The sequence below is a fragment of the Lepidochelys kempii genome, chromosome 9 (genome assembly GCF_965140265.1).
Source record: "Lepidochelys kempii isolate rLepKem1 chromosome 9, rLepKem1.hap2, whole genome shotgun sequence".
NCBI lineage: Eukaryota > Metazoa > Chordata > Testudines > Cheloniidae > Lepidochelys > Lepidochelys kempii.
The window spans coordinates 82415889-82438567 of NC_133264.1; the positions used below are offsets into that span (position 1 = coordinate 82415889).

At 41.4% G+C, this 22679-nt stretch overlaps 2 protein-coding genes across 6 annotated transcripts in view; one reads left to right on the forward strand and one right to left on the reverse strand.

The window, feature by feature from the left end:
- Positions 1 to 15671, forward strand: part of UPRT (uracil phosphoribosyltransferase homolog) — a 30027-nt gene extending 14356 nt beyond the window's left edge. The window contains exons 3-7 of the mRNA XM_073361131.1: positions 3824 to 3893; positions 6105 to 6167; positions 7075 to 7236; positions 9026 to 9124; positions 11933 to 15671. Coding sequence (XP_073217232.1) covers positions 3824 to 3893; positions 6105 to 6167; positions 7075 to 7236; positions 9026 to 9124; positions 11933 to 12039 — 501 coding nt within the window. The 3' untranslated portion in view covers positions 12040 to 15671. The remainder of the gene's footprint in view (positions 1 to 3823; positions 3894 to 6104; positions 6168 to 7074; positions 7237 to 9025; positions 9125 to 11932) is intronic.
- Positions 15672 to 16871: 1200 nt separating this feature from the next.
- The window catches only part of ZDHHC15 (zDHHC palmitoyltransferase 15), a 36454-nt gene continuing 30646 nt past the window's right edge, over positions 16872 to 22679 (reverse strand). For 3 of the 5 annotated variants that reach the window (XM_073361129.1, XM_073361128.1, XM_073361130.1), the window contains one exon: positions 16872 to 21317. The gene's annotated coding sequence lies outside the window, so the exon portion shown is untranslated. The remainder of the gene's footprint in view (positions 21318 to 22679) is intronic. The other 2 variants (XR_012160964.1, XR_012160963.1) reach the window with 2 other exon arrangements.

Below are 22679 nucleotides of genomic sequence, written 5' to 3' on the forward strand. Positions count from 1 at the left end.
GTATAAGATGCCTTTCATGCCAAAGGATTTCACAAATACCTTCAGCCACCTGTGGAATGCAGCAGCTGTTTTAACAGCACACACTACTATGTTAGAACAGAAGTGAAAAGCTTGTAGGTAATTGAGAATGCTAGGGAAACAGATGTGCCTACCTCAGTTTCCCTGAGTAACACCCATACTCTTGTTAAAAGTGCCATGGGATCTTTAATGGCCTGAACATGGGGTCCTGTTCCATGACTACACGATATTACAAATAAATAATAGTAATAACAATCCAAGAGCCTTTACCTCCACCAGTACATATTAACAGGTCAAAGTGACACTACCAGGGAGCCTACGGTTTTTACTTCAATCTACTAACATGTTAATACTGTGATACAGGCATACAAATTGGATAATCAAATTCATTAAATCATAACCTTTCCAATGATATCTTACATGAGCTATCTATCTTACTTATGCCATATTCATATCATAACCATATTTCTATGAAGAATATGGGGTGTAAAGTCACAGTCTCCAACAAATGTCATTTGTTTCAAACACACATTTGTGACAGTTAATAAAGCAAATAAGGACAATCGTGGAAGATACACACAGGATGTGAAAGACTTATTTCTAGGTCACTTCCATTTCAGTGTTCCAATTTGTCAGGGTTCCCAAAATCTTCTTATACGCAGAGTCAAGATTTGCAAACAATAAAGATAAACCGTACTGAACATTAACAGAACTTGGTTCTCTCCATCAAGGGTGCTTTCTCTACAAGAGTTTCTACCACACTGAGCTCCTTCTGAAAGCACTTTATTTTTTACCCTGCAGAGGGTTCCCATCATGACCTACTCTCAAAGGGGTATTCCTCCCCTATCAAATCACTTCAAAAAAGAAGATGGGTCAAAAATATGTTGCTAAAGTTTTGATAGAAGGGAAACAATGGCTATTGCAAGACAGGCAGGAGAAAACCTTAATTAACCCTAACTTACCCCTGTTGCAGTTTCCCAGTGTGAAAGTCCTCACCCTGGGCCCTCTCATATTTTCCTGGACGTGTTGTGCCCGTCTTAGGGATGTACAAACTACTTCCTCACTGCTGCAGGCTGTAACTTCCCAGTCACTGAGCCAAACTCAGGCTCATGGTGCTGGAGTCCAGTGTTGCTTAACCTGCACATTTACAGATCTAGAGCTGCTGCTCACAGGATTGCCTCTACCTGCTGGTCATACAACAGGCTTGACATTCGTTAGACAGGTATCAGGTCCCTCCTCCTCCTAAGAAGAGGGAAGAAATGGAGAACCCGTGCATAGGATTGTGGGATGTCTTGTTTTGTATATTTTATTGTTTGATTTGTACTTTGGTAGTGCCTAGAGCTCTAGGCAGATTGGGGCTCCATTGTGCTAGGTGCTTTACAAACCTAATAAAAAGCCAGTCCCTGCCCAAATGATAAAATGTAACAGATGGATGAAATAAACAGAGAGGTGGGATTGGATGTGAGAAGAGTTTAGCTTTTTGCCTGCTTGGCACTGGCTGCTAGCAGTCTCTGGGAGGGTCACAGCAGATGAGTCACAGGGAGAGATCTGAAGGCCGATAAATTTAGCAGTGCAGATTTTTTTCATGCAATTGTTCCCATACGTAATAGTCAGCATGAGAGTGTGTGCAAAGATGCTATGGGGAGAATGGGACTAATAGGTGGAAAGGCTGGCAGAGGGAAGGTGGCTGTCACTGATGTGCTAATGCATCTGTGAAGGGTGTGTCAGGCAGCTAAAACACGATGGTGAGGACAAATCTGGTGTTTGTAGAAGAGAAGGGGAAGCTAGTGGAGGCACATGGTTAAAATAATGGCCTGAGAAGATGATCTGAGCATTATAAAGACTTGGATTAGAGCTTTGGTGGTGAAATATCAAAACATTGATGTTCGGTCTGAAAAGGTTGAGTAGAGGCTCTTTGAAAAGCCTTGGGAGCAGACCAGGAGCTGCTGGAGAACACTGCAGGGCTTTCCAGTCTCTTCCACTGAAGAGTTGAAGACACTGGACTCAAACACAAAGTAGAACTCAGGCTATGTCTACACTATTGCGGGATCGGCACTGCTGCGATCGATGCACTGGGGGTCGATTTAGCGAGACTCGACCAAGTACTCCATCAGGAACAAGAGGAGTAAGGTAAGTCAACGAGAAAGTGTCTCCCGTTGACCCAGCGCGGTGTAGACACTGCAGTAAGCGGACATAAGTTACATCGACTCCAGTTACATTATTCACACTGGAGTAGCGTAACTTGGGTCAATTCATCCTGATAGTGGAGACATAACCTAAGTCTCTGAGTGAGTTGTGCTAGCACTGTAAACATGAAATCAGCGTTTGGTGGGTGCTTTCCATACCTGGTCTAGGTAATTTATTTTGCCCCTTTCTGTTCCCGGTCCTAGGCATGTACGTTCAAAGCCTGGTGCATCTTGGTTTAAGAGTACTAAAAGATGCATCTTCCCACAAACAGCACAACCAGATACAAGTGATATTTCCTTCAAGCTGTCAGGATTAGAATGTGCCAGTAAAGAGCAAGAAAGAAAACTTCACTTTAAAAAAGGGAGTAAGTTGGCAGTGACAGCTTCCTGTTAGCTGTAACTACCAAACTAGAGATGGACACACTGGGCCAAATTCACAGGGGATGCCAATGGAGGTGCAGGACTCAGTAGGACCCACTTCCTGATATGCAGTTTGGTGTCATTTATATGCCATGGAGAAAAATGAAAGTATCCATCTTTCCTGACATTTACTTACAGCATCTTGCTAATTGCTTTTCTTGTCTTCTGGCCCCTGGGTGTGTGAATTACACCAACTCTGACCCACTCACTCACTGACATAACCTGTCCATCATCTCTGAATGTGGCCCACTATAAAACTCTGCTCCGAATTGAAATTCTTGTGGTGGTAAGCTTGAGAACACTCATCAACCTTGTCATGCCAATAAAATTACTGAACTTTCTTTGGCGTGACAATAAGTCGAAAGGCCTTTGGCACTGACTGCAACTGAAGAACTTCCCTTAAACAGACAGTCTGTCTGCACTGGGAACTGGGTTGAGAGGGAAGGATAGAAAAGATTCCTCTGGTGGGTTTTGCCCTGTTCCTGGAATGAGAACAGTAGAGATGAACCTTATATTTTTTTGGTCAATGGATAAGTTATGTGCTCAGTCCTGTGAGAGATTGCCTCACTTCTATCATTATACAGTGACTTTTGCTTAATACGTTTTCATCTTTGCTTGGCTTTGGGGTTTTTTTTTTTTTTTTTTTTGAGCATTCTGGGCTCTGAATTGCTGGCTCGCTCTACTTTCTAAATCTTTAATACCTGGAGCTCCTTTCATGGGAAATCATCCCTGGGTCAGATTAATACATTTTAAATAACCTTGCCTGGGGTACAGCTACAGAGCTATCATTGGGGGAGGACTAGGGGTTTTCAGGTCACCTGAGGCTGTGGAATTTACTGGCTCTGTCTCCTGTAGAGATTTCCCTGCTGAAATTGGGCCATGTTTGTGAACGTGAAATCTTTTTGCAGAGCATCCCATAATAATGACAACTGATAGGTGTCAAATGGAGGGGTGATGATATTTCTCTATTGATTGATTTGCCTTGGGGAACTTAGCTTTGTGTTTACAGTGCTGAGGGTCAGGCTGTTCTGGGCAGCCCACTGCAGCTCCTGAACGGAGATAGGGATATGAAAATAAACTGGCAAGGGGAAAACCTTGTTGACATGTTCACTGTATGTTGGTAAAACTACTAGAATACAGTACCTTACCTTGATGGGTAAGAAACCTCTCTAAGCTGATGCTTTCCTTTGGTTCTACAGATCAGACTTGTGGTTGAAGAGGGATTAAATCAGCTGCCATATACAGAATGCACAGTGACCACTCCAACAGGTAATTGGGAGTTTACTCCCCAGCTGGTAGGGTTGGCAGTAGAAGCTTCATACTATATGTAAAGTAGAACTTAGAATCCTTGTGAGGCTGACTCAGCTGAACATTCAGGTCAGGCCCCGCTTCCTGACATTTAACAAACCCAAACTTTACTGGCTAATACACTTCAGCAAGACACACAAGAGTTATTTAGTAAGAATTTAAATCAGTCTAGCAAAATGATCATGAAAATGTACCAGTCCAGGTGCCAGATCTGCTTACTTGCCCTTACTGTGATGATGAAAATAACCCTGATGATGTTTTACTTACCCATTAAGGAGAGTTGGGGGGATTTAGGCAAATTCAAGAGGTCTTGCAAAATTCTCTGTGCCTGGTTGCTTTCAACTGGGGACCAGATAGCAGTGATAACAGAGGAGCAGGAAGTTAGTTTCTGCATCATCAGGGAAGCATCTATGTGTTAACACTAGAGAGAATCCATAGGAATCATTTTGGCTTGTTCCTGTTGAAGCCAAATATGGGGTTACAGGCAAGACAGGTTAAACAGGAAACAGTGTAGCATTAGCTAGAATTTGGGAAAGAGGCTTTAAAAGTAATACAGATGAACATTGTTTTACTGGTTTAACAGAAGTGTCGCCTTTCTCCTCTGGAACACTGGATTCAAATCCAGTCCACATCGATCAACAGCTGACACCACTTGAAGGCTGTTTGTTAAGTGCCCTCTGTGAAATGAGTTTGCTGTATTCCAAACTGCAGCTGGTAGCTCCTTTGCAGAAGAACGCCCAAGGACTTCTGACTGGGCCATTGCCATGGTTATAGAGCAAACTGTGCCTTAGACCTCTTGAATGTTCCTGTTAGGTGACAGGCCTGGCTTCCTGCAGCTCACTCTGGATGGCACCACATGGACCAACCGCTCTCCGACCAGATCTCTGTGTTCCCAACTGTGTTAATGTGACAGACCCAACAGCACTTGGCACCTATAAGCACTTTAGCTCTCAAACCCTCTTACTAGTTAAAGCAACTAAACAGCAGGTTTTCCAAAACAAAGCATTAAGTATTCTTACCCCCAAAGGAACATAGCACCCTGAGCAAAGAGTTAATGCAACAGAGTCCTATACACATCTTCCCTTACCTGTACCATAATCTTTCTTTGCCCGCATTTGTGAGTAACCCTCATCTCTGGCTGGGAGAAGGAGACTGTCATGCTTGCAGCATGTCTCTTCTGCATCTGTCCTCCCTTGCCAGGATGGCAGCTGTTGCTGACACTCATTGGGCAGCCTCTGGCCACTCACTCAACCCTTCCTCCTGCCCGAGGCTGGCATCTTTAAGGTTTAGCATCTCCTTTGATGCTAGGCTGAGCCTTGGGAAGAGTAACCTTGCTTACCCACTTCCTGGCTTCATTCAGGCTATTTCCCAATAAACAGCTTACCCAGTGTTTCCTCAAGGACATTATTTCAGTTTTTGTTTGCTTCCTTCTGAACAGCCTCTTCTGATTTATCTCCTGGCAGTCAGGCTGGGTAACATCACACAGAGAACCACAGGGGCTTTTGATATTTATAAAAAAATATTACACATAATTCCCTCAGTCTCCACAGGTGTAGACTGAACTCTGCACCAGCCTCAGTATTAAGACTGAAGCACAATGCTTGGGCAGGGGAAGCTTGCCCTGCTGTCCAAGCTGTTCTTTGAATAAGTAAAGGACTTTAGCTTCCAGGGCTGTCAGTTGACCCCATCACTCGCATAGTATTTTCCGGTTATTCCTTGCACAAATCAAATAACTCAAGTAGTTTCATATTTCTGGTATCTGTCCACAGCACTGGCCTGTATCCATTGGTTTCTTCTAAAGTTACCATTCAGCTTTATTTTGTATGGCATCCTTCATAAGAAGTGTGCCCAGAATATGAGTTATTAAACTAAAATCCTACAGCAGGGAAGGCTCTCCTCTAAACTCCATGTTACCAGCCCTTTGCCAACTTACATTTTTGTTCCTCTGCCCATCACTTTTTTAGGCCCATAGTATTTGGCACACTATCATACTATTGGTCCACGCAGAGTATGGCATACATCCGTAGCTCCTCTTCATACAGTATGTACTTAGAGAGATGTTAGTTCCATTCATGGGAATATCATTTAAGACTATAACCTAAAGGGGCACCAAATGGGTTAAAAAGGCACAATGACTTCCACTGATCATCAGGTCTGTCTTTCCTCCCACAGGGTACAAGTATGAAGGAGTGAAATTTGAGAAGGGAAATTGTGGAGTCAGCATAATGAGAAGTGGTAAGCCATGGTTTCTTAATGCGTCTGTGTTTAAAGCTCTTCTTTAAATCTCTTTACCACCTTGCTTTTAAGAACAGCAACAACCCCTTTTACTCTGATGAACAAAATTCACCAAAGTCCTCCAACTGCCATTCTTCTCTCTTCATAAGTGTCCTGTTTCCAACCAAGCTTACACCCAACCACTATCAAGTAATGTGTTTTATTAAGCCCTTAGGAAATAGAACAGTTGCTGGGGATTTCCTGTGGCTGCTAGAGAAGGGGTTCTAGGTCGAGGACATTCAAATGGAGCAAGGCCTGCCCTTCTTTCCTTGCTTCTAGAAACCCCTATCCTTGTTTCCATTAATTTCCCCCTCCCGACAATTCTCCAAATAAACTGTGGCTACTGGTAGAAATTGTGCACATTCTGGGGAATGCTAGTGGGTTTTTTTGTCTAACTTAATTAGCAGCTTGATAGCAACAGTTCTTAAAGATCTAACAGCAAGAGGCTGAAATCCACTTGATGCAGTGTTTTCTGTCCCCTCTATAGTATCATGATGATGCATCAGTATCTAGAGATTTGCAGATGAGTTTCCATCTCAGTACTCAACGCGGTTTTTCATACTGATTAGGAATGATCAAAATGTTTGTAGGAAACTTTGCTATATTTTAGATTTAGATTTGCTATATCCTTGAAAACCAGCCTTGTGTTAGTGCTTGGGACCAATGAATGATACTGATCAGGCTAACTTCATTATCTAAGCAGAGTGAAAACTTCCAGTTAATAATCTAATGTGATTTTAGTCATTTGGTTTAATAATCTCCTTACCACAGTTAAATATTGAATATCCTTTACTAGTAGTAGCTTGTGGTGCTTTCTTCCTTGACGTGTAACAGGGTTTTTGTTGTTGTTCTCGTTACTAAACTGAAGGAGAGGCAATGGAACAAGGCTTACGGGATTGCTGCAGATCCATCCGAATAGGAAAAATCCTGATACAGAGCGACGAAGAGACTCAGAGAGCCAAAGTGTACTATGCCAAGTTTCCACCAGACATTTACAGGAGAAAAGTTCTTCTCATGTATCCAATACTGAGTGAGTGTCTTAGAGAATTGTTAGTGTTAAATATTGTTTGACTAATCGGTGTTCTGTGTAAAATTCCCTGAATGTCAATGACTACTAGTAGGATTTTAGCTTGCCTTGAGCAACACAGCAGAGAATTTATCAAGTTCGGCTAGAATAAGCCTTAGGGCATGGCTACACTTGCCGACGTAGACGGCTTTGAATTAAACCAGCCTTTGGAGAGCGCAGTAGGGAAAGCACTGCAGTCTGTCCATACTGACAGCTTCAAGCGCACTGGCGTGGCCACATTTGCAGCAGCATTGGGAGTGGTGCATTATGGGCAGCTATCCCAGCATGCAAGTGACTGCAGTGTGCTTTTCAAATGGGGGTGGGGTGGGGTGGAGCGTGACAGGGAGTGTGTTGTGTGTATGTGGGGGGAGAGAGAGGGGTTTGGGGGGGCAGTGTGACAGGGAGTGTGTTGTGTGTATGTGGGGGGAGAGAGAGGGGTTTGGGGGGGCAGAGAGCATGTCAGCATGCTGTCTTGTAAGTTCAGACAGCAGCAGACCCCCCCCTCGCCTCTCTCTCTCAGCATTCCACAGTAATGGTTGCTTTGTCTCGGAGCAGATAAGCAGCCGGCTGTCAGAAACGGAGCTTTCAAAGGGCATATCTGCATTCCTGTAGTGATTCAAAAACAATTACAAGAGTGGCCACTTGACTTAAGGGGATTATGGGACGTTTCCAGAGGCTGATCAGAGCGCAGTAATGCAACACCTCGTTCACACTGACGCCCGGACATTTCAGTCAAGACGCAGCAAGCGTTAATCTTTTCACCAAGGTGGAGTACCAGGAGCGCTCTACCTGCCTTGCCAGTGCGGATGGGTAGGGAGCTTGGGCGCCCGGGGCTGCTTTAATGTGCTCTAACTCACAAGTGTAGCCAAGTCCTTAGTCAAACTGCATTACTTGTTGAGGCATTATTTTCAAAATACACACGTTGAGGCGCTACCTAATGAGGTAAAATAAATGTGGTGCAAATTGCTTGAGTATGACCCACTGTGTATGTGGGGTGGGGGAGAACTGGGGTTTGCTGTAAATTGCTTTTTTAATATATAAATTTTAGTATGTAAGTGTAGAAAAGATTTAGAACTATTATTGCATGCTAAACACTTTAAAATTTCAAATTAATTAAATACTAGTTAACGCTAATTTTACATTTAAAAATTCTATTTAACAGTTTATATTAAATTATTTCAAAATTAAATTAATTAATGCCACCAAAGAGCCTCAGAAGCTGGTAGAGTTTACATCAGGCTGAAGCGAATTTTCTAATACTTAATTCTCCTCCTTCACAAGGAACTCGATTGTCATTTTCTGTTTCAACTGTGATTTCTTGCCAGAGGGACTAACCAAGAGCCAATTGATGTCAATGGACTTTGGGTCAGGCTCTTAATACAAAAAGAAAAGGAGGACATGTGGCACGGTAGAGACTAGCCCATTTATTTAAATTGGTTAGTCTCTACGGTGCCACACGTCCTCCTTTTCTTTTTGCGAATACAGACTAACACGGCTGCTACTCTGAAACCTGCCCTTAATACAGTATTTTAGTGCCGAGCTGCAGTAGCGTCATCAAGGCACGAAGCTGCCATAGGTAACAGAGTGAGTGGTCTGTTCTGCAGCAGAAAAGGGACATATTCCGTCTGTTTACTTACACGCTAGTATTAGTGGTACACTAATCCCCTCTGAAGGTGAATTCTGCTTAATCTAGTTCCAAATGACTTGTAAAGTCTTTCTGATAAGGATAGTGTTGTTTTTCCCCTCCTCCCAGGCACTGGCAATACTGTCATTGAAGCTGTAAAAGTTCTTATAGAACATGGCGTTCAACCAAGTGTCATTATCCTACTAAGCCTATTCTCCACACCTCATGGTAAGTTGAAGGAATAGGTTGGGAGCAGGTTATTCATGCAACACAGAACTGTACACAATGAGTAGATTTTAAAAAGAGTTCCAGTGAGCTGATTTAATGTAGTCTTATTTGGGGACTGAAGTGGGAGAAAAGTCATAAATCGAGGAAAGAAATGGATAAAATGTAAACAAAACAACAACAGGTGGTCATGGTAGTTTATTAAATGTGACGTGAAAGACATTGGTTCAATTTGATGTTTTCCTTTCCACTCTGTTAAAGGGCATGTCATATGACTCAATAGCGATCCCTTGTGAATAACAGTGGCATTGACTGGTTAAGAAAGGAATTCAGTCCCATATTACTCTGCTGACTTCTGGGGCTTTGAGAAGGACTTTTGGTTTCTGTTTAGTGGGGTGGGAGGATGGAGAAATTCTAATGCCTGTCAGGGCTACTCGTGAAATTCAAACAGAGACATAGCAGAAAAGAAAAGGAGTACTTGTGGCACCTTAGAGACTAACCAGTTTATTTGAGCATAAGCTTTAGTGAGCTACAGCTCACTTCATCGGATGCATACTGTGGAAAATACAGAAGATTTTTATACACACAAACCATGAAAAAATGGGTGTTATTCTCTACCCCCACCCCACTCTCCTGCTGGTAATAGTTTATCTAAAGTGATCACTCTCCTTACAATGTGTATGATAATCAAGGTGGGCTATTTCCAGCACAAATCCAGGGTTTAACAAGAATGTATGAGGAAGGGTGGGGGTGGGTGTTAGGAAAACAAGGGGAAATAGGCTTAAACAGAGACTGGGAGTGGCTAAGTAATTATGCAAGGTAACCTAAGTTAATTGTATCCAATTTGCAAATGAACTCCAATTCAGCAGTCTCTCGCTGGAGTCTGGATTTGAAGTTTTTCTGTTGTAATATCGCAACTTTCATGTCTGTAATCGCATGACCAGAGAGATGGAAGTGTTTCCCAACTGGTTTGTGAATGTTATAATTCTTGACATCTGATTTGCGTCATTTATTCTTTTACGTAGAGACTGTCTAGTTTGACCAATGTACATGGCAGGCACATGATGGCATATATCACATTGGTAGATGTGCAGGTGAACAAGCCTCCGATAGCGTGGCTGATGTTATTAGTCCCTGTGATGGTGTCCCCTGAATAGATATGTGGGCACAGTTGGCAACAGGCTTTGTTGCAAGGATAGGTTCCTGGGTTAGTGGTTCTGTTGTGTGGTATGTGGTTGCTGGTGAGTATTCGCTTCAGGTTGGGGGGCTGTCTGTAGGCAAGGACTGGCCTGTCTCCCAAGATTTGTGAGCGTGTTGGGTCATCCTTCAGGATAGGTTGTAGATCCTTAATAATGCGTTGGAGGGGTTTAGTTGGGGGCTGAAGGTGACGGCTAGTGGCGTTCTGTTATTTTCTTTGTTAGGCCTGTCCTGTAGTAGGTGACTTCTGGGAACTCTTCTGGCTCTATCAATCTGTTTCTTCACTTCCACGGGTGGGTATTGTAGTTGTAAGAATGCTTGACAGAGATCTTGTAGGTGTTTGTTTCTGTCTGAGGGGTTGGAGCAAATGCGGTTGTATCGCAGAGCTTGGCTGTAGACGATGGATTGTGTGGTGTGGTCAGGGTGAAAGCTGGAGGCATGTAGGTAGGAATAGCGGTCAGTAGGTTTCCGGTATAGGGTGGTGTTTATGTGACCATCGCTTATTAGCACTGTAGTGTCCAGGAAGTGGATCTCTTGTGTGGACTGGACCAGGCTGAGGTTGATGGTGGGATGGAAATTGTTGAAATCATGGTGGAATTCCTCAAGGGCTTCTTTTCCATGGGTCCAGATGATGAAGACGTCATCAATATAGCGCGAGTAGGGGCGTTAGGGGACAAGAGCTGAGGAAGCGTTGTTCTAAGTCAGCCATAAAAATGTTGGCATACTGTGGGGCCATGCGGGTACCCATAGCAGTGCCGCTGATTTGAAGGTATACATTGTCCCCAAATGTAAAATAGTTATGGGTAAGGACAAAGTCACAAAGTTCAGCCACCAGGTTAGCCGTGACATTATCGGGGATAGTGTTCTTGACGGCTCGTAGTCCATCTTTGTGTGGAATGTTGGTGTAGAGGGCTTCTACATCCATAGTGGCCAGGATGGTGTTATCAGGAAGATCACCGATGGATTGTAGTTTCCTCAGGAAGCCAGTGGTGTCTCCAAGGTAGCTGGGAGTGCTGGTAGCGTAGGGCCTGAGGAGGGAGTCTACATAGCCAAACAATCCTGCTGTCAGGGTGCCAATGCCTGAGATGATGGGGCGCCCAGAATTTCCAGGTTTATGGACCTTGGGTAGTAGATAGAACATCCCAGGTCAGGGTTTCAGGGGTGTGTCTGTGCGATTTTGATCTTGTGCTTTTTCAGGAGTTTCTTGAGCAAATGCTGTAGTTTCTTTTGGTAACTCTCAGTGGGATCAGAGGGTAATGGCTTGTAGAAAGTGGTGTTGGAGAGCTGCCGAGCAGCCTCTTGTTCATATTCCAACCTATTCATGACGACAACAGCACCTCCTTTGTCAGCCTTTTTGATTATGATGTCAGAGTTGTTTCTGAGGCTGTGGATGGCATTGTGTTCTGCACGGCTGAGGTTGTGGGGCAAGTGATGCTGCTTTTCCACAATTTCAGCCCTGCACAAGCCCAGTGTAAATGCAAAAAGTGGATCAAACAGCGGAGGTGAGGTAACTACAGGGGACCAACCTCTGCTCAACTGATTATAAAATCCTGTAGGTGCTGGACTGAACTACAAAGTGTAGTTTCAACTATTTCCTTCTTTCTTCCTTAAAAGGTGCCAAATCTATCATCCAGGAGTTCCCAGAGATCACAATTTTAACTACAGAAGTTCATCCTGTTGCACCAACACACTTTGGACAGAAGTATTTTGGAACGGACTGACACTTAACACAAACTGGTTATGTCAATATGTTGCTGTATATTACAATGGTGTTTTTCTACGTTTTATTATTTGTAGCAGGGCTGGCTGCAGGCATATTTAAAATCTTTATTGGCCAGAGGGGAAAAATATTTGACCTACATTCATTTTGTTTGGTTACTTTCTGAAAATTGAATCAGATACAATAATGAAGAACATTCAATTATTATAAACTAAAGGCTGTTTAATGAGCTTTTGGAAATTGTTACACCCTCAGTGCTTTAACTTATTTATTCTTTCATAACCCTGTTCTATAGCTGTTTGCAATAGCAAAATAAAATCATGCTGTAAAGCATGCAGTGTAGATTTCATTTTATGTTGGTACAGTTTTCATTGTGCTGGTGTAGTCATTACAGCTTATTTTACTAATTCAAAAATCATGAAGGCACTAGGAACTCTGCATAGACATTAGCACCAGAGGTAGATTTCTGGTCCCTGGATGGTGCCCACAGCCATTGATTTCAACTCTTTTTAGGTCATTGTTCTTTATGGATTAATTCCACATAGTAAAACATGTAGGTGCCTCATTAAGCTCTGTGGTACTAAAAAATAAAGAAACCTTCCACCATAACCCACTTGCTGCTGTAGTGAAAATGCTCAAAGGGCTAGTGCTGAAGATGGCAACAGTACGGTTTTCAAAAAAAATCTCTACACAAAATACTTAGCAGTTGTGCCTTATTAAAACCCCTATGTGTTAAGCTACATATGTGTTCTAATTAACCATTTTAAAGATAAGTAAACTGTCAGATGAAGTGATGCCTGGTTTCTAGCCCTATCCATCAGCCAGCATTCCTAAGAAAGGGGTTTATGTTGGTAGCTGTCTTGCATTTTATGTCCAGTAATTAGGTCTAAATGCTTCTTAAACACAAGCTAAAACTCTGACACTTTAAATGTAGTTCTAGCTTCTTGGTGTGTAATTTTTACTGTAAAATATTTAAGTCAGTCAGCTTCAAGTGCACAACAAAACAGGGTCTTGTCTTACTGTAATTTTTTGGAATACCTAGCGCGAACAGTTTATTCTGGAAAGAGAAGCAAAAAAAGTTTTTCACACATAAGTGATAGCAACTGGATTGCCTGTTTGTAAAACTTGTACCTCACCTTAACATGGTGCTTAATATCATCCAAAAAATATCCCAACACATAAATGCTGTAGTGTGGTGTACTGGTAAGCTTCCTGCCTGTAATAGGGTGGAATGGGAATTCTCCTCAAAAAGACAAGCTGGTGCAAGTATCCCTTCACCAGGGCAAAGGAGGCAGGAATTAAGCTTGCCATGTGCGCAGCTCCAGCAGTGAGATCTTCTCAAACCTCGCCTAGGTGGGATGAGCTATCACACCCTCCTGTCCTCAGACAGCTGTTTCAGGCTTACAAGACCTTGCCTGTGAAATGGTGCTCTAGACTAACTTATGGCCAATAATCAACATCAGTGTAAAGCTAAAACAATTTTAATGCAGTTCTTTACTGCAATACAGTATAAACCATGCGATTCTCTAGTAAAAAAACAAATAGTAGAAAACAATGCATAATATACAGTATTCAAACCATAAAAACTCCTTGAAAGTGCTACTGAAACTTACTAACACATCAAATATAGAGAATGTTTGTTGGCCAATAAAAATGGTGGTTTGTACAGAAAGTTTTTGTAAAAATCCATTTGACACTAAAAGCCAATGCCAGCATCGCTAATAAAAACTCTTGAAACTGCGCAAAAACATTCCCAATGCTGTCAGACTTTTCATAACATTATGGAAAACATTTGGCCCCCCTGTTGACATAAAGAAGTGTGAGAGATAAAACCTCATGCAGTTCCAATCTATCACAGTCTTAGCTGAACACTCCAGTAATCATTTAATCTGCAAGATGCATTTCAAAAAAAGCAAAGAAAACACACTTACTGGTATGAACATAGGGCCATATTGTGCCAGCAAGTAAGTTAGTGTGTATATGTAAGGCAGAACTAATTTAAATCAAATGGCAGTCCCGTTTAAAGTTGCTGACATGATATGGCTCACTATGCCAGTTTACATTAGTGCAAAGGGAAAGTTCTCTGCACTGGTTGTTAAGATTGAAGGGGACGAGTGACAGTAGGTTTTCTCCCCAAGCAAAGCTTTCTGAGTAGTTTGGATAAAATGTTTAGTTTGATTCACACCTTCCCCAGCAAACAAAACCCATGCCTGTGCAGCAAGGAGTGAAGCTGACCAGTCAAAATGGATTTTGAAGTAGAGTAAAATATTAAACAAAATAACTAATGAAAAGTGAACTCCAACATGTAGGTTGCTTACATCTCACAGGTAAGTATGAATTTTTTAAAAAAGTTATTTTTAAAATGCTCGTGTTTTAAAAACTTAGGGAAGGAGGATCTCCCTTGACTAAATGATGGCTCAAGTCCGTCCCTAAATGAAGATGCACTGAAAACTTTACAAAAGAACTGGCGGAAGTTAAAATCAAAGCTCCCTGCATAAATGAAGCAACTTACATTTTTATGGTACTTGGGGTTTGTCTACACACAAGTTATTCTGGAATAGCCATTGCACTTGAAATTCACACCCTACCTTATTCTAGAATAACTTTCATGTTTAGACAAGAGCTTAGTGTCCTTCACCCTTGTAGAAAGGCCCTGTCTGCACCAGAACCAGGGTGGTTTGTTGCACAGTTAGGATACCAGATGCCTGTGTCATGACTTTGCTCCATTTATAGATGCACCACAAAACAGCTTTAGGGCTCACTGAGCACCAGGGCCCAGAGGAGAAAGAAAAACACAGAGATACAGATTATGTGCTTTCCTTCCATGCAGGTGTGTAATAGATAATACACTGCAAAGGCTCTACAGCTTTGCGAGTGGGGGAAAGACACCTCTGTCTGTCCAGGTTTGGTATAGGATTTGGTCACAAGTAAATGCAAAGTTAGTTACAAGTAGCAAAAAAGTTCTGTTTAGTAAAATCACCTTTGCATTACATGGGCTGTTTGATATTAGCACCCAGTGCAAAAAGAATGCCTCTTCCTAAGCACAACTGGAATAAAAGAACAAGAATGACCCTTTTCTATTTTGTGTATTTTAACAATTATGCATTTTTCTAATACCAGCTGTACTGCAGATGCTGCTGCAAACCTCAAATCCTGATATAGAATGAATACTTTAAACCGCATCTTTGCGGGCATAAAAGATTTTTGGTCTTACTTGAAATATAAATGTAAAACCTAATACCATTTTTAAAAATTTCAATGTGTACATTCCAAATTGCAGACAGAAAACAGTAAAATAGGGATTTACAAAAATATTTAAGCATTCAAAAGAAGATATAGAAAATTGGATCTTGCTGCACTGAACAAAAAAACAAATCAGAATGACAAGGATGATGCAAAGATACCCATCAACAAATTGACATCAAACCAAGAAATTACATTGCACGACATTTTTTGAGAGCCCATTCCATCCACTCTCTGTATTAGTAACTAAAGGAAAAAATGCAGCTGGCTGAAAAATAATAAATTGTAAGTCATTTGCATGCGATCAGAAAGAAAAACTCTTCTCACTTTGTATTCTTCTTTAACAAAATGAAATAAGAATGCCTGTAAAAACTAAAATGAACAAATGGCTATCATCTTGGTGGACTGTTAATTATCAAAAAAGTGAAACGAGATGAAATAAGAGGAAATGATCAGGAAAAGTACATATCTAATGCTCCATGTCTGAATTGGTTGCCACCCTCCAAGCTGCTAACAGAACATTAGTTTTAATGAAAAAGCAACTCTGCCATGCAAATGCTTTAATTGATGGTTTGTGGGAAAAAACCTCAGTTTGAAATGTTCTGCATCAGAACACCTGCTGACAACTGAAAAATACCAATAAGAACAAGACATTTTTCAAGTAGATCAGTTTCAAAACATTGTACCACAGACACAAAGAGAACGTGCAACTTTGAGTTGACTCAGGCCTAACAGGCAAGGGTCCAGCAATGTTTTGTTAACCTGCTTACAATTATTAATGATCAGTTCCTTTAACACTTCTGTGGAACAGTCAGCCATATGAATGGCAAGTCTGCTGTGCTGGCTTAACAACTGTACTGAAGGCAGTTGTTCCCTGAATGCATCTTTAAAATCTTAACTCCTCCATCCACATTGTTAGATACAAAGGAAGTACTTCCTGACAGGTTACATTCATATTGTGTTACAGACTTTATGCAGCTAGTCCTGTAACTGGTACAAAATTATGCTTTCAGCCTGTGCCAGAATACACACCTCCTATACTTGGAATACACTGTATATTTTGCTGAACCACAGCTCTGGCCATTTCTGGCAAGTAAACATTCATCACACTGTCATGCTAATAGAAAGCTTCCTAGTCCTTACTGATTACAGTACGCCTACATGCAACAAGTATAGTCTATTAAAAATGTACAGAACTGAATTCCTGTTTAAAGGAATACAAAAACTTATTCTACTCCAAAAACATCTTACACTGATTCAGCAAGAGTCCAAATTTACAAAACAAACTGCAGTGCAGAGATGCTTACAAACACTAATTCCTTGGAGAGCAACTCACTGGCCAAGGAGAGGCCTTGTCACAAGACACCCTATGCAGGCATCAATATGATGCCTTACCTGCTTGTTAGAGCAGGGTATCTGGAATGTAAAGAGGATAATTGTCAGTGGGATATTTTGGACTGTTATTCATAGGAGACAGGCAGCTTGACGGAATGATTCATATTACAGTAAAATCCACCCACAGCATTCTTTGTGCATGTGGTGACATTCACTGGGGAAAGTGTTTATAAGTACGGTCATTTTTTTGGGGGGGGGGGGGGGGGAGGAGAGAGGAAGAGGAGGATAGGACAAATAAATGTGTTTCTTATCTGATATGAACACCACAGTCAGTATAAAATGGATCTGGGGCTGGGGGAACAGGGGAACGTGCTTTGCATGGGGAGTTTCAATACCCAAGTTCTTAGACTTTGAGCTAAATTAATGTTTACTGTTTAACATTTCCAAAGAGACTTTAGGAACCCCTGTTAAGCTTTTCATCTTTAGGTCTCTGGTTTGAATTCAGTCCAGGTTGGTTGTGACTAAAAATTACTCTCTGATGGCTGTTTGGTGAATTACATAAATTGAATTCAGTGATTTCAATTCAGTTTCCACATCCAAAGCACAAAAAGCCACCATGGAGAGCACTAACTGGCAACTTGCCTCTCTCTGTCCATTCAAGCCTTCATTTCTCAAAGCAGACTGCCAGCTATTTTAGCCCCAGAGGTATTCCCTTTCGGGAAAGCTTGTACTGCTGCCTCCAGTTTGTGGCTAAACAGTACACTGTGCAGGGCTATCAATCTGGCACCTTTCAGGAATATTGCATTCACACAATTTAAAAATAAACATTGGGACCTGCTAGAAGGATTGTGCTCCAAAAGTTTAATAGAGCTTTAACTCCTGTTTTCTGGGATTCAGTTTACAGCTGTGAAGCCCATTCTTTTCCTTGGCAAGAACAGAGACACAACTGGATCCTGATGATATCATAGGACTTAAACATCTCTTTCTGTGATGCAGCATAAAAATATGCCCAGCAAATAGCACCAGTGAAAGAGAAAATGCACCCTTAAATTTAAAGGGCTATCAGAATGTTAAAAATCACACTCCGGGCTGAATATTTTACCAACAGTCTGTTTTTTCAGTGCATTTACTTAGTGCTTTTGATAGCGTTGTGTGCATAGTGCATTTCCCCTGATGTTCGTGCACGACTTTCCTACAGAAACAGGGAAGGAAGGGGAAAAAAAACACTTTACAAAATAAATAGGAACCTGACTGTAAAACCACAACAAATCACAGGTAGTGTCGAAACTATTTAACTCAATTTTTATGGTGACTAGATTTCAAGCTGACAGAATCCTTTTTAATAGTGAAAAATACCGACCGAGTTATACACTTCTTAGTATGTCATCCTCTGTGACCTTAGGAGTAGATCTGTAGTCACGACACACCATCAAAGCAGGGAAACTTAAGTAGAAATATTGTATGAAGTGCTAGGCTTCCCCAAAGGGCCTGGTTATTCATCTACATGCAGCCTTGAAGGCGGCAGATGCAGAATATCTCTAGGGAAGGAAATAAAGGCACACTGTATCTCTCCATTTTTGGGCATAATTATGTTCAATACAGTTTTCTGTACTCAGTTTTCTGTGCTTCTTTCTTGGGATGTAAAGTTTTTGCACAACTCCACTCTGTTGCATTGGACTGCAGCATCCACAAATTCGATCTGCAATCATAGTATGACCATTTCTTCTAAAAGCAAACAGGTTTATTTTGAAAACTGATTTTTTTGTCACTCAGACATTCCTGCTTTGTACTATATTTGTCACGTTTCACTTGGATTGAACTTCAGCATTGATTTCATTTTATTTTATTTTCTAAGCACATTTAGTTTTGAGCCTTGGTACTGATTTTTAAAAGTAGATTTTGAAGAGCTAAGAAACAGTTACACAGTCTTGGACAGGAGACAGTCACCAAGTTACCTTAAAAAGGAGACCTGCAGCCTTACCTGGCTACAGAATAGCTTTCTAAATTAGAATATGTAAATTAAGTGTGGAAATTTCAAAACAGTATTTCAAAATACCTGAAATTACTTCAGACTGTCCCGTTATGAATTGGACAGTTGTATAAACACTGATGGTCTGCCATTTTAGGGATAATTGCAACAGGAAATGCAGCCTGATGTGGTCTACTCAAAGAAGAAGGTCAGAGCTGCAGTCAGTGAGCAAACAGGAGCAGCTTCTATAGCACCTTGTAGATACTCTCCTGCTACCACTGTACAGTTAGCTTTGGCAAGAAACAAAAGAATTAGATGGCTGTAAACAGAAAAACAAAACAAGAGATACAAGAACCTACCTAAAAAACTCCAGGAGTTCCACGTGGGTCTGGCTGCAGCACTGTTCTTCCTGCTCTGAGGGATACAATCAAGCTAACAGATAATATGCCAGCCTCCTGCTACAATCCTTATCTTCACATTTTTATACATAGGGCATTTTAAAGAGTTTGTAGTGATTTAAGGGAAGATTTTTAAAGGCACAAACACCAGTTAGGTACCTAACTCCCATTAATTTTCAGTGGGAGTTAAGACACTTAACTGCATTTCTCCCTTTGAAAATCTCCCTTGAAACACATTTTGTATGAGATTGGGCAATTACTTTGATTTCATGGCTATCTTTCCTTAGTATTTCACAGAAAATAACGTAATGAAAGGAGCAAGCCTTTACAGAAGTTGACTATGAATGTATTAAAAGCAGTAATGGGCTTAAATTAAAGAAAGGCAGATTCAGATTTGATAAAAAAAAAATGTTGAGAGCCACCTAATAACAGAACAGCTACCAAAAGAGGTGTCTGAGGTCCCATCTGCACAATGTACAAATTAATTAGCTAACACACTCAAAAAAAGAGATGAGAAGAGAACCTACACTAGGATATGGATGTGTTCTGCAGTCCCACTTACCCCAGCTTCCAGGAGTTAAATTAGGTGTTTGTAAAATATGTTGCTGCTGAAAGCAAGAGTTCGATTACCAGCTCCAGGATTTAAATACAGAGATGAAAGACGTCTCTTCCAAAAGCAGTGATTTATATCTGTGACAGAAGGTGGGAGGAGGAGTGTTATGTACACCAGGTTCTTCCCCTACAATTTCCAGCTGCTGCTACCACTGGTATATCCTCCTCTCATAGCAGCAAGAGAGAAATCTCAGGGGGAAAAAGTCTATTCTGTAGACAAGGCCTTTGTCACTGAACATTTATCAAGCAGTTTCTCATCACATCCATACTTGCTGTTTCAGGAACTGTCCACAGGAAAGTAAAGACTGATACTAAATAAAAAGTTGTATCTAAAATGGTATATAGTGAGCATAATGACTGATCTTATGACCTATGCTTAAGGACTAATATTAGTATTGTCCATACATTACTATTATGAAACAAGCATCTGATTTCCAGCATGGATGATGATGGAGCTGTCAATCCTGAATCTTGCAGGTGGAAAGAGAAAATTAAGACCTACCACTAAGAACTACATAACATCTACGACCCAAAAACTCCAAATTCCATTACCTAGTATAAAATTCTTGATTGCAAAAGTAGCTTAAAAAAATCTGGAACAATGATGTGCAGTCAAAGGAATGCTAAGTAACTGGGAAATATGACCACAGCTTGGTATTGAAAAAATCTTTACAGCCCCAGTCAATACATTTAATCAGGCAGAAGTTTGAGCTAATATAATACATCAGCTGCTGTGTTCAGCATTATGGGGCTAAAACCATCTTGGTTGAGGCTCCAATCACACTTGCTGGAGCCATACATTCAATGCAAGTTTCTAATTTACCTGCTTCTAGATCAATGTTTATGGGGAACTGAAAACAGTGATTAAAAACCTTTGTAAAATGCGGATCCTGGTGGGAGAGGGAAGAAGAATGTGCTCTATGTGATTGTTAGATTCCCATACATTAGGCCTAGGAATTAAATGAAGTCATTAAAGGGAATTTTAGACAATATAACATTTGAGTACCTGCTACAGGATTGTGCTTGAAGGCCAATAAACTTCAAAATTGTACTGAGGATGATGCATTTCTAGACAGAAGCATCAGTGGCCTTGGCATGTTCTTTAACCTTGCTTCTGCCAGCATGAGCAGGTATTTTATGCACATATACAGTTGCAAATGTACATGCATGTTATCTAAATATACACTGCACATACACACAAAGGGCTCTTCCAATTTAGGCCCTGATTTGGCAAACCTGACTCACATTGAGTAGTACTTACTCAAGAAATTCTGTTGATTTATGTGTACATTTTACTCACCATGAGTAAAGGCTGAAGAATCAGGCCCAAGATAAACAGCCTGCCTGGGAATATAAAGGCTTGAAGTATTTTGAGATTTAGAGTGCCAGATGTTTGCAGCAATGTAAAGGACTGTGGAAATGCATTTACACCAACACTTTTCACCTATTACAGACACAATTATATATAGATATATTCAGGCCAGTCTGCCCTGGCCCACTGTCTATGAAACTGCTCCGCTCAGACATTAACTTTAAAACACCCTGAACTTGTAAAGCCCTGAAAGATCCGCCCAGCAGGTATTCTGGACAATCAGTCTAGAACGTTAGGATTCCAGATAGATAATACTTCATGATGTTTTTTTATCCTGAATATCCATTTGCTTCCTGACCTTCAATTCTGAAGTCTGTGCAAAGAAAAGATGCTGGCTCCTGAGAAGGAAGCTGAAATTTAAAGGAACAAGAAAAATAAACTAAGCATTGTTCTGTCAGAGCAATTCACACCTGCCTGCTTCAGCCTTTATACTGGGTTCAACATTTTTATTTTAAATCATACAGACTTCAAGGAAACACTTTGCCTTCTCACTAGCATTTTTGATGGGTGTAGGGCAGCAAGTGGCTTTCAGTGTTATCAAGATTCGGAACATTTCCTTCCTGGGTTGGTAGCATCGTCCTCCTCAGAATAAAGTGGATGCATATTCAAAAGCTATAACAAGTAGTTTATCAAATAGTCTTAGGGCTTGTCTTCACGTACCACACTACAGCAGCGCAGTTGTAGCGCTTTAGTGAAGATGCTACTACACCGTCACCGTAGCAAATCCACCTCCCCGAGAGGTGGTAGCTTTGATGACAGGAGTAGCTCCTCCCCCCCCCCCCGACATAGTTCTGTCTACACCAGGGTTAGGTTGGTATAACTACATCGCTCAGCGGCGTGGATTCTTCACACCCCTTGAGTGACGTAGTTCTACCATATAATTCTCTAGTTTAGACCAGGCCTTAAATCATCTTTTTGAAGCACAGAACAAGGTACTGGATTATGCTGCGTTAGCACAGAGTTTACAATTAACACTTTGAACAAAATAAGGGTTAAATGTCCTCTGTCTACCCACAGCCCTACACTGCCCTACCTACAGAAAAGAAAGAGAAGTAGATCTCTTAAAGTGGTGCTTCATTGCATGGTTCCTTTGCAGAGACTTGAGGAGGACACAGCTCATAACTGAGTGGAGCTGTGAGAGGGCATCCTCCCAATGTCGTGAAGGCCAGAACATATGGGAGCTAAGTTGATGGATCAGTGACATTCTGACATGAAGGACCTGACTCCTCTTCCAGCCCATGCCATCTGCTGTTATACCCAGGCCCCTCCACGGTGAGAAAAAGCCAGATGGGAGAGTCACTACTGACTTGAGCATTGTAAGCTACTGTAATTTAGCCCTGATTGCATGGAAGAGGAATTTACTATGTAGCATGGCTATTCCCAACTCCTCCCCTATTCCACAGTATTCTACCTGCTACTTTTGGAAGTACATGAAACAGATCTTCATTCCTGTGGTCATGCGGGGGAGAGATGTGATTAAATCTGAGGGAATATACTGCCCAGCCACATTCCACCATCAAATACCTCAACTCTTTGATCCTTTCCTTCAAGTTAAATGCCTTTCGGTGCTCTTATGGGGTGTGTAAACTGAGGGGGCTTCTCTGGGCTCTCTTAGCTCACACAAGTAGGTCACAGATATGTAAAATTTATTTTCTAGATCTCTGAACAAGGAGAGAGAACACTGTAGGCAACACTCTGTGCACCACAGTCCT